The 12214-nt window shown below is 38.6% G+C and overlaps 1 protein-coding gene across 4 annotated transcripts in view; it reads left to right on the forward strand.

Annotated features, from left to right (window-relative positions):
* The window catches only part of TRIM66 (tripartite motif containing 66), a 37354-nt gene extending 27197 nt beyond the window's left edge, over positions 1-10157 (forward strand). For all 4 annotated transcript variants that reach the window (XM_015864101.2, XM_015864102.2, XM_085550137.1 and 1 more), the window contains 9 exons: positions 28-256; positions 2161-2221; positions 2933-3107; positions 3893-4200; positions 4794-4917; positions 6128-6202; positions 7311-7463; positions 8062-8280; positions 8610-10157. In XM_015864101.2, the coding sequence (XP_015719587.2) occupies positions 28-256; positions 2161-2221; positions 2933-3107; positions 3893-4200; positions 4794-4917; positions 6128-6202; positions 7311-7463; positions 8062-8280; positions 8610-8669 (1404 nt within the window). In that variant the 3' untranslated portion in view covers positions 8670-10157. The remainder of the gene's footprint in view (positions 1-27; positions 257-2160; positions 2222-2932; positions 3108-3892; positions 4201-4793; positions 4918-6127; positions 6203-7310; positions 7464-8061; positions 8281-8609) is intronic.
* The last annotated feature ends 2057 nt before the right edge of the window (positions 10158-12214 follow it).

Raw genomic sequence — 12214 nt, forward strand, 5'->3', positions numbered from 1 at the left:
AAGATTTGCTATTTTTTTCCTCTGAAGCTGGAAAATGAAGACTACAATACTGTGGATCATCATCCAGAAAACAGTTCAGCTACAGCTGGGCAAGATGTAGTGAATGAATTAAGTCTTTCTATGCAAAACATTCTGGAAGAACCTATTAATCTTTCAGTCAAAAAATCTCAGCGTTGTACTTCTCCTTCTGAACTGCTCAGCAACAATCCTCTTCTTCCTGTGAATGCCGGGATGAGACCACTTAGAAATGAAGAAGGTACCAGGCTTTTCATTGTTTCATTTTGGTTTGGGGGTTTTTCTTTCTTACTGCTGTGCATTACAAGCATTTTGCAAAGCAGTTTGCATATTAGTATACTTTCATGTATGTGCTTCCCCAGCAAGCTTCAATTATCAAGTACTTAATCCAATGGAAAAGTATTTGATCTCATTTGTGAAGAAAACCTTTAAAATGATATGCCTTGAATGTGTATCATCCTTCAGCTCTGAGCCAGAAACGTGCATCTGTGTGAAGTACCTGGAGTATTAGTTCTCTGAGAAGCACTCCCATTAATGAGACCTGCAGTTATGACTATTGAAGAGCTGGTTTGGAGAGTCCAAATTCAATTAAGGAAAAAAAATTACTTCCGAAATGTGATGTGCCTTCTGCTAAGTCCTTCATGTCAGTAGCAGAGCAAATTTTTGTGAGGTTAATATATTGCACAGTATGTGCTTTCGCTTGGCTCCGTCTACTGTGGAACATTCCCTTCAGCCAAGGCCTATTTCTTTAGCCTTAATGGGGAATTAGACCTTATTTAACTCTTTCCGTGGGCAAATTGCCAGCATCCTTGTGCTGCACTGTACAGCCTCATTCCTACAAACTCTAGAAGTCAATGGAACTATTCATGCAAGCAAGGGATTTTGGGATCAAGCTGTTATTCTGTGACTTATGCCAGTATTTGGCTGCATTTCCCCATAAAGGATGAATTAGTATTTCTATCTCCATGCTGTATTTTTATTCAGAGAATTCTAATTAGTACAAAAAAGACCTAGTTCAGTGAGCCAAGGAGATGAATTTGTCTTCTCTTATATGTACTATGCCAAACTGTGACAATTATGCCACAATCAGTTGTGTGAGTAGCAAGGATCGGCTGTGCCCATAAAAAGCTGTGCTTCAATCGGGCTTAAGTCTTTTGGAGATGAGCAGTTGTGCAATGTCTGGGTTCTGCAGTTACTGTGCTGCCCTCAGCTGAACGCAGTGTTACAGCTGAAGCCTCTGGGGTGCTGAGCAGAGCAACTTCTGTATTTTACATTCCCCACTACAGGTAGTGGGCAGCGTTTGCCATTCTTCTGGATCATTACGTGATTGACTTGCATGTAGTGAATAGTATGATATTAACCCTTAGTTATTTCTACAAAATAACTCAGTCAGTTATTTTGCAATGTTAATTCCTTCACCTTCCTTTATAATCATGGTCATTGGAGTTGTCTTAGTTCATTCTTGCTGAGTTAGGAGGCTTTTCCTTGATGTATTAAGGTAATTTCTGAATTTTCAACATTCTCCAAAGTGCTTGCAACTCCCCTGGGTTTATACACAGTTTTTTATAAGTACACTTCCTTGTAAACCAAGTAACTGATGGAAAAGTTGATTAATATTGGGACTCCAGCACCACTGGAACATCCTCTGTTATGACAAAGGGCAACAAGAGCTTCAGATCAGTATGCAGTCACATTTCAGTAATTCCTGTTTTTGAGTAACTGGAATTATCCAGAAACTTCTAAGCATGGAACAGGAGACTACAAAGACTTCCTGAGCCTCAGACTGTGGGTCTGCTTTTGTTAAGTGAAGGCTGTATAAGCAAAGAGGATTACTTATGGTGTTCACTCTGTATAGATGTATGCAGCGTGTCTGTATATGTCTACAATTCCAAGGGAATGTAACCAGTTCAGCAAAATATCTTGGAACGGCTCCTCATATACAGTACAGAAGTTGTAGTTAAGGCAAAGACAAAGAATGTGCCCCAGAATAGAAAATAGCACATATACATACAGATGAAATGGTCACATAATTCTCTTATGTTATCATTAAACACCAGTCAGAAGTACATGAATATTAAAGTATGTTCTACCCAAATCTGAATCTGATATTATAAATATTTTATTTTTTCTTCTTTTCTGTTCCAGATTCCAATAACTGTGAAAAGGAACATTATGAAATGGTTATGAAAGGCAATCAGAATGTCAGGTAACAGCCTTTTTTTTTTTATACAACAGCACTGGCCATGGAATTTTATTCATATATTTAGAAAATTTCTCTTACTTAATGCTGAAGGAAAAGTTGTTATAAGAAGAATGAAAGGCTCCTTATAGACTATAATTCTGAAAGTTATGAAGTATTCTCTTAAGCTTGAAAACAACAGCTAAAAAGAAGTGATGAGCTCATGTACGTCTGTTATTGTCCTGTGATTTTTAGATCACAGAAATACTTGAAAATGTATCTCATTTGAATAACTATAAATTTTTTAGCCTCATTTAAAACAAACAAACAAAAAAGTATAATGGGAACAGGGTTAACATTATTGTGAGAATTTTATTAAGTTTTGCTTTTGTCTATTTCAGTGCTAATATTTTAAGGTTGAATGTTATGCTGTGTTCTTATTTGAAAAGCATCAAGCGTGACTTGGGTTGTATACCAGTGTATATGGGGACAGGACAGAAGGTGTGCTGATGCATTTGCACACATGATTAAATGAAAGTGTTTACACTCTGATTTCATAAAGAACTGGCATTTAAGAAACCTATTAGCCAGTTAACACTTTAGTCAACTTTTAGCCACCAGAGCCACAGTTAATGAAGGAAAAAATGAGAAGAATAGTACAATAAAAACGTTGAAAATGAGTAAGGAGGAGAATTTTGTGAAACAATTCAATTTAACCTTATGTTATTTTAATGGTAGTGCTTGCCCTAGAGAACTGAAGATCCCCTATGTGAGACTGGAACGTCTGAAAATAGGTGCATCAGCATTTGGGGAGCTACCAGTTTTTAAGCTCCAGCCACAGGAGAGTGGGCAGGAGGGCAATTTTCTCCTAATAATTGAGCATGGGACCCAGTCATCAAGTATGGCAATAAAAGTGAGTAGGATTTACTTGAAGTTTTATCTGTCTTCTGCCTGTTGTCTTGCTGACTTGTAGTATTAATAGTTCCTGAAAATTGTTATACACTTAACACAGTTTTGTTGATTCATTTCATTCTTCATATGTCTGTGATGGGCTGAAGTAAGAGGTTTGCTGTGTAGCTTCCTGTTACTACCATCTCTGAGAAGTCTGTCTCTAAGATGTTGCATTTTTGTGTTCTAACAGCCTAGATTGTCTGTCAAGTTATAAACACAGCATAAATAGCTTGAAACTGACCTGAATTCTTTTCGGGCATCGCAACATGAGTGATAGGAACCAATTCCAGAAATAACAGTGTTACCGATTTCTAAAAGCTTAATATTCTATCACTTCCCCAAAGTCTTGGTGAACTTCTTTCCCCAGAAGGAAACTGGAATTTGTTTGGGAAGAAAAAACTATTTTCTTAGGTTTTTTTTCTGTTGCTTCCTGTAAAAAATACACCTGCACCCACATATCATACAGTTTCCATGAAGTGCGAATAAGTTCATCAAAGATCTTTTATCTGGTATCTGTGATATGAGATCTGTACATCTCTGTCTGTGCTGTAACACAGTGGTGTGTGGAGGAAATGACTTGACCTGGGTGACCACTGGCTGGTACTGAGCTGAGCATAGGCCTGCCAAGCCCCAGTACCCTCTGCAGAAGAGTTTGCTGTAGAGAAACCAGTCTTTTCTTCCTGCAGCTAACTGCTGCTGTTCTATGCTTACGATGATTGTGTTATATCAGACTTTTCTTTCTTCAAGATAAATAAAGGTGGTTCACCCGAAGGACTGAAATCCAAAGAGGAGAACTCAGATGACAGAAAATCTTTCATAACCCAGTCTGCAGGACAGACAAAATCTCCTCCTGCAGACACTCCATCTGTTGATCAGAAGCTTACCAATGGTACCACCATCATGAAGAAATCTCCAGTTACTCAGGAAGTCAATACAATTGAGAATGAGGACTTCTGTGCTGTGTGTCTTAATGGAGGAGAACTGCTGTGCTGTGATCGCTGCCCCAAGGTCTTCCATCTCTCCTGCCACGTTCCAGCCCTTCTCAGCTTTCCAGTGTGAGTACATGTGGCATTTTGCTAATGTGTTCTCTCTGTGGTTATTTCCTTGGGGTAGAGTGTAACTTTAGGGATGTATGTGTTAGCCCAACAGGAGGGTAACTGCATGTTTTGGGACCTCACATGCTTCTGCACGCGAACTTTTGTGATAACACTATTTTCCTTGATATTCCTTGATTATTTCCTTGATATTTATTATCTAATGGATCAACTTTTGTCTTACAGTCCTATCATTGGCTGTTTTTTCACATTGCTGGCCATTATTTTGTTTATTTTATTTGTTTTCAACAGCAATTTGATGAATGCAGCTACACACATTTTGGCTACATGGCTTCCAATGATGCCTATTTTTATATTTTTTTAGTCTCTAACAGAAGCAGTGCAATAAGTAAAATCTGAAATGACTGCATTTTGAGTTGTATTCCAATACCTTGAAGAGCATCTAATAGAACAGGCTCAAGATTTAAGGTTATCTGCAGTTGTAATGTGTGTTATAAATAAGAGTTGTTTAAAATGCAGTGATTTCTGAGGTTTGTTGTTTGACAAAGTGGCTGACCAATTGTTGCACAGATTCTTGGTTTCTTATCTTGCAGGGGAGAATGGGTGTGTACACTCTGCCGTAATCCAGTGAAACCAGAGGTAGAATACGACTGTGAAAATGCGCGCTATGCTCACAGTTATAATGCACAATATGGCCTTGATGAATATGATCAGAAGGTGGGAATAACTACATCCTGTTACTGTACTGGAAAGGACATAATCTCAGCTTGAGATTTTGTCTTTTCATTGGAAAGTCAACTGTTCTGAGTTAGTTGCTCCTAGAATGTTTCTGAGGATAGTAATTATGATGGAAGCATTGTTAATATTCTCTTATATTGTTCTGTTCTTTCTAGAAAATTGTTGTTCCATTCAAAATGAATGTGATGCAATAGAGAAATGATAAAGGAAGTCACATTCAGCAGCAGAGCACACATTTCTGTGTCAACTGTGCCTGGCACTGAGCCACCAAATCTTTTCCTTTCAAGACTTGGCACCCTCTCAGACATCTGCTTAGGCCAATTGCAAGGACGTTGATGCGGGTGCTTTTTGACTCTCAGCTGAATCACAATCAACTTATTGACTTCATACTGAACATTAATTACCTTTAGGATGACATCTAGTTACTGCTAAACCTTGTGTAGAGGAAAGTTTATCCTTCTGTATCTTCATTACAGTTGTCTCTTCCAAATCCCTTATTAAAACTACCATTTCTTAAAGTCTGTTTGATGCTAGGAAGCCAAAGCTCCAAACAGATGTCAGGTGTATATTAGTGGCAGCTGGACAGAGATGCTGAGTCCACACTGCTGAGTGCAGTTGCTGAGCTGGCACTGCACAAATGAAGCCTAGGATCAGGCACTGTACTTAAGGGCATCAGCAGTGATTCTCAGAGCACTGCAGCCCATTGGCAAGGCCTATGAGCTACAGCACCAACACAGTTTCATCTGTGATATTTCCATACCTGAGCTACATAAAGAGCTGGATGTGACTTCTGAATGTTTATGTGATTCCTGTTTGCATTACAGTGGGTACAACTGACCAGAAATAGTCGTGGTCTGGGTGTTCAATTGTGAAGTTCTTTTTACAAAATGGAACTGTTAGGAACTGTGTCAGTGAGGAATTCCCAAGAGTTTCCAGGAAGGACAATATGCATACAAAATACGTTACATAAAGTTTATATTTTTTTCCATTTCTTTTACCATTCTCATTTTCTAAACTATAAAAAGCAATAAGGCATAACGTCCCCCAGGTTAGAATGAAGCATGCCATTTTGCATCAAAAGTGTACAGATTATGTAAAAGCTCCCCTTGTTGTTAGTAGGATTAACTAAGAACAAGGATGAAACTCACTTGTTTTGAATTAAAATTTATTTCAAATTTGACTTCTACAGAAGTGTGAAAAGCTGGTGCTTTCCCTGTTCTGCAGTAGTATGAGCCTCCCGTTCCATGAACCCGTCAGCCCCCTGGTAAGTACTGGACACCAAAGAATATTCCAGCACAAGTTGTGACTTTCACCTCTGTCATTGCAAAGGATATTATTTAGCCCTTTTTTTTCTGAACAGTGTTGTTTCTGCATAGGGGTAGTTGTTTCCCACTTGCAAGTGCTTTGAAAGTGTCAGATCAGAGGCAGGAAAATGCTGGCCACTGTTCTCAGGCCAAGTTTGGATGCCAGTTTATAATGCTGGTGGGAGTCTATGTGAGGTGTTCTGCTAATTATAAAAGTATACAGGAAAGTGTTGTATGGTTTCTAGAGGTCTTCTTCTGGACTCTGTGTTTTCCAGTCTATTGCACAAAGGTGGTAATGTGGTTGTATTCAAAGGAAGATGTAGAGACTACAGTTCTAACCATGTACTCGACTGTTAACTGGCTGTTTTAAGGAAGATGTAGATTCATACAGTTTTGACAGTGGAACACAAAGTGGAACAAGTTAGAGGAGAAAAATGAGAGAAAAGGAGTAGGTATACATAAAGGAACTGTGCAAATAACAAGATAAAAACTATTCCACCTAATAAAGCTTGCACTGATCTAATGGAATTACATAATATTATGTAACAGGTAGGTTTTGATCCAGAAAGCTTTGTGGAGTGAGAAATCCTGGTAGTTGGTGCCTCTGAAAAAGACTTCTGTTGACCTTTAAGAAGAGCACATGGTAGCATATTTTTTGTTACTCTTGGCAGACTGCTTCCCACAGTATCAGCATCCAGTACCTAGGCACATTACTTTTATAAAAGGCTTGGGAGAAATGGCAGCCAATTATCAGTATTACATATATTATTGATTATGGCTAGATGATGACATTTCTATCTGGGGATAAACATTAGGAAGTGCAAATAACACAGTAGTCATAGAAGTGTGTTATTTTAAAGACCAGTCTTGCAAGCAAGCATCATTTTAATCAAACCTAAAGGCACACAAGAAGAGGGTGTGCAAGTGTAGGTATCAGAAAACCAGAGCTCTCTTCTTTGCTGCAAGGAGTCCTCTGCAGTGACTTCAATCCAAACTTGGATAGAAGTCACTGGAGAGGAAATGTTTTAATTAAAAAGGTTACAAACCTGTATTCTGTTCTTACTGTAGGCTCGACATTATTATCAGATCATCAAAAGGCCAATGGATTTGTCAATCATACGGAAAAAGCTGCAAAAAAAGGATAAGTTCCACTATTCTGCACCCGAGGAACTTGTGACTGACGTGCGTCTCATGTTTTGGAACTGTGCAAAGTTCAATTATGTAGGTTTCTAATACACATGGGTGAGAGAATATAACATGGAGGGTTGCACTTTAAAGCTGTCACAGTGGCATAACGCTACTGGCTCAATTGACATTGGATATGGGATTGTGATAACCAAGAGGATTAATCAATTTTTCTCTTTGGAAAGTACATAGCTTTTTTACTGATGACACAAATGGAGATAACGTGCATCTGAGAACTGGAGATGCATATGGGTCTAAAATTAAAGAAAGCATTTTAGCTGACAACTTTCTAGAGTGATGCTGAGTTTACTGTGAGAAGCCATGTGCATCCAGTGGAATAGCTAGGAAAATTCAGGTGCGTAGAAATTCATAAGTGATGGCAAATGCTATTCTTTCTAGTCCACTGCACATCTCTTTTCTTAGAGGTGCAGAATCATCTCCCTTAATAGCAGCATCTGGTTTTTACTTACATTGTAAATGCAGAGGAACTAATGGCCTGTAGAAAGAGTGCAGGAGACTAATGGAGATGAAGCAGAGAGAACTAAGATGAGACATTAAGGGAAGGTGGGCATTTATTTCATCCTTGATGATTTCTGTGTGCAGTAAGACTGAATGGTTATTTATTCTTTTACAGCCAGATTCAGAGGTTGCTGAGGCTGGACGATGTCTAGATGTATTCTTTGAGGGCAAATTGAAAGAGATTTATCCAGATAGGCACTTCCCTTCAGCGCACCAAGATGACAGTGACTGTGAAGAGTTGGAGAGCCAGAACAGCAAAATGCCCCCCCAGGATTTTCACTGGTCATCACACGAACAGGAATGCATTCATCCTAAAAAGAGGCGACGCCACACTGTAAGACTGCAAAAACAAAAGCATTTGGTTGCTAAGTGGCCACCCTGCTAATTCTGTTTACAGCTACTGATGGAAGTTTTAACAGTGCTGTGTGGGAAAACTGTCAAGCTTCTATAACAGAGTTGTGATTAGTTCTACAGTTTTATGTCAGGATCCTCTCGGTGGAATAAAGTGTCAGTTGTGTATAAGAGCGTGAGAGTGAACAAGTGAAGTCTCTCAGGCCACACAGTTTCCTTCCTAGCAGAAAACTCTGTTAAGCTTTTGATTTATTTATTCTTTTTAAAGACTAAGCCCTCTAGCTATTCACTGTTTGTTTCCTTTGCGCACAGGAAAGTGACAAAACTAAAAGAATGACGTTTCAGACTGCTAACAGCCTTCCTCAGGTGTGACCTTCTGAAGATACCCGATTTGCTATGAGGAATCCGGCAGAATAACTGACACAGTTAAGGTGTGTGGGAGGAAAGCAAAGCACAAAGCACTTGGGCTGTTAATTTATCTTCTCCTACTCTGCTGACCATATGCCTTATTTGTAGATCTTGTGGATAGATAACAGATCAAAAGCGTTTGATTCTGTCAATATTTCATCTGTTAAATCACGTGTATGTTTTGCAATGTTTACACTGAAGTGCTGACATTTTGGTGATAGATAACGATTAATAATAAAAGTAACATGCTAAAAATATTTAAAATTGCAGTACCACTTCATAATCTGTACAACATGACATCTCTATTTTATAGAACACGGGTAACCGTGTAATAATCTTATAATGACAGTGTGAATATCGGCCGTGCTTTGTGATAAATACAATGTGTGGTCATAAGACATAATCCTGTTGTCTTATTCAATGATGTTTCCGGGAGCTTGACTGCTCGAGGCCTATGGGATACAGTCTAATGTGATTATCTGATTAGCTGTTTCTTTTGAAGCAGAGATTTCTCATTAAACAACTAAAGAGCTACTGCATTATGTGACACAGCTCTGTGCGAGCTGCTGCTGAGTGCATGCTGGAAGCTTGGTTTGCAAGGAATGATTGTCCTGGTATTTAATTCATGCTCTGTAAGACAGAGCAGAACTTTTTGGGTCCCCAAAGGCAGCATTACTGCACAACCCAGGGCAGTAGTTTTTCCTTAAAGCAGATCACTTTAGTAAACTCACTATGGTGCAGTTTATCTGGTTATAGAAATGCCTATAAAATAACATCATGTACTCCCGATTTTCTATTATTTCTGTTAATTTCTTGTAGTTGTGATAATTAGCAGTGCTAGAAGAAGATGATAATGCATATGTGTAGAAGCTCATGCAGGATGAAAGGATGCCTAAGTTTTTGTAGTCCTAAATTCTGCATCATATTGGCAGAACAACTCCAAGGGCCGAAAGACCAACTTTAGAGTTCACTGGTGTAAAGAATAGCATGAAGTTATAAGGTCCAAAGGGTAGAGTAGTAACAAAACATGGCGCCTGATCAGAGTGACAGTTTGCATCTACTTTCTGCCTCTTCCAGAAGCAGATGAGCCAGATATTCACATGGCCAATGCTTTCTCCCTGTGTATGTGAGGGGCAACCCAGCATAAAGCTGGGCTGTGCTCTGGCTCTGAGAGAAAAGTGTTGTTGCAGATCTCATATCCAATTACAGTTCATTTTAATTAGCATCCTGTAAATAAAGATAATATTTTCAGCATAGTTTATAATGGGCTATTTGATCTGGTAACCATGTATGTTATCTTAGACAATGCTTTAAAGTAAAGGTTTATACATGAAGCAGTAACATGTGAATGTTATATTCTGCTGTCTGTAACTTACTGTTTGCCATGAACATGGCAGTAATCTGATGGTTTCTTTTCTTTGAAAAAATAAAATTCTGGATATTATAAGCTGACTGGAAAACTGTGAGATCAAAGTGTGAATTCTTGTGTGCTTGCTTTCTGTCAGACCTGCGTTCTCACAACAGTAAGTATCTTGGCACTTGGAAATAAGTGCAGGTTTGTAACTGAATTAATCATCCTTATCTGTGCCACCTTTTGTCAGATGGCAATTAATTCCTCTGCTAAAGACTGATCTTTGGTACAAAAATGATACGCTGTATAGCTTTCAGCTGGTGGCAAGGGTGGAAAAAGGAAAGACTCATCACATTTTTTTTTCTTGGAAGAGTGAACAATAACCTACTTCTGTTTCATGAAGGCTGTACATTTGTAAACTATTTCATTAGTTTTGGAAAATGCCTGCTCTAATCAAATGTACCTGAGGTATATTTTCCCTTTATTAAAAATAGAAGTGTACTAGTTTGTCATCGTATATAAGCTATTGGTCAGGATAAGTTCTGGCAGGGTACTATGGCCTGAGCACTCTTAAGGCTGACTTGTTTTTCCTGGGATTACTTCTTTAAGACATAGCAACAGTTTTTGAAAGTATTTATGGTCTACGTGTCATGCTGGAAAGGAAGATAAAAACTGAATTTGTAAGTATGGCTTCACATACTTTCAGACTCAGATCTGTGGTTCAGCAGCTTCAGAAAGCATTGTGTGTTGTAAGCATAACATTATGCTTTTTAGAAGTTGCCCTAGGATTGATGGCTTGAGATGTTTCTTCTGCTAAGCAGCATAAGACCAGGGCCTATAAACTCACAGGGAGTTTACTGAAACCCAATTACACACTGGTACATGGCACTAAAGCATGAAAGGAAGCATCTCCATTCTAAAATCAAGCAGCCCATGTGCCACAAACAGAAGTGATATGCTGTGTAGTTACTTTTTCTTCTATCACACAACCAGTTTCACAATTCAGAATAAATAGGGAGGGAGAGCAAGGAGGATTCCCTGAAGTCTTCCATTGGAGTGCAGCAGAAATAAGTGCCAGGAGCACTGTGGAAACCCCAGTGAATGCACTAAGCTCCTGCAAATGCAACCAAGGTCACAATTTTTTCCTTTTACCTTTAGTTACATGTACAATAGGAAAATCATCTTTGTTTTAGCAGCTGTGGAAGAGAATAATTGCACTTCAGTAGTAGATCTGTTGAAGAAGAAATGATGAGCTACACATTTGATTTTCATACCTCTACAGACAATGTACTTCTTGTATCATTACAGTAGAATGAATGACATTACAGTGAATACAAACAGGTGTTTAACAATCTAAATTATCAAATGATTGCATGTTTATATATGTAATGTCCTTTGCTGAACAATAAAATATGTGAAATACATTTTTGCACCTTTTGCACTGCTGAGTCACAATCTGAAGCAGTGATGGAGCACCTGGTGGGAAGGCAGGGCCAACCCAGATGGTTTATTTATCTTCCATTTATCTTCCCAGCTGTGTTTGCTCATGTGTATGCAACACACCTGAGTGACTGGAAGGGATGGAGACAGGATCCACCCCTTCCCAAACCTCATCTATAAGTTAGCAGTGGAGGTGAGGGCATCTTGTTGGAGATCTCTGTGTACCTGAGGCCTTCTGAAGGTAAGCAGCTTCTTGCCTTTATTTCTGTGCTCGTGGTTGTTGCATTTGAGCAAATCCTTGCTTGCTGCAGTCTAGGACCTTGCTGCTCTGCTGTTGTTGTTGTGCTTTCCATTGCATTACAACCTGAAATTTTTGCTCTGGCTACTTCTGCTTTCAATTAATGTGCAGATTATTTAAGATTTAAGACTCACTAGCTTTGCTGTTGATAACTAGTGATAACAAAGAGAGGTTATGAAAGCAGTTGTGTTAGTACTGGAAAACAGTCTTTATTCATGCTGAGATTTTTGGTACCAAGTAGGAATTTTGCCTTTTTTGTTCTTTAAGTAATGCAGGTTAGTGAGAACCACAATTAAATGGTAGCATGAAAAAAAAAAAAAAAAAAAAAAAAAAAAAAAGCTTGGAGTTTAAGTGCATGTTAATGTTCCAGAGAACACAACACTTAGTAGTGAGATGAGTAAAATATTTGAGTGTACTTGA

This window comes from Coturnix japonica, chromosome 5 (assembly GCF_054131305.1).
Source record: "Coturnix japonica strain WE chromosome 5, WE-NBRP24, whole genome shotgun sequence".
NCBI classification, from domain to species: Eukaryota; Metazoa; Chordata; class Aves; order Galliformes; family Phasianidae; genus Coturnix; species Coturnix japonica.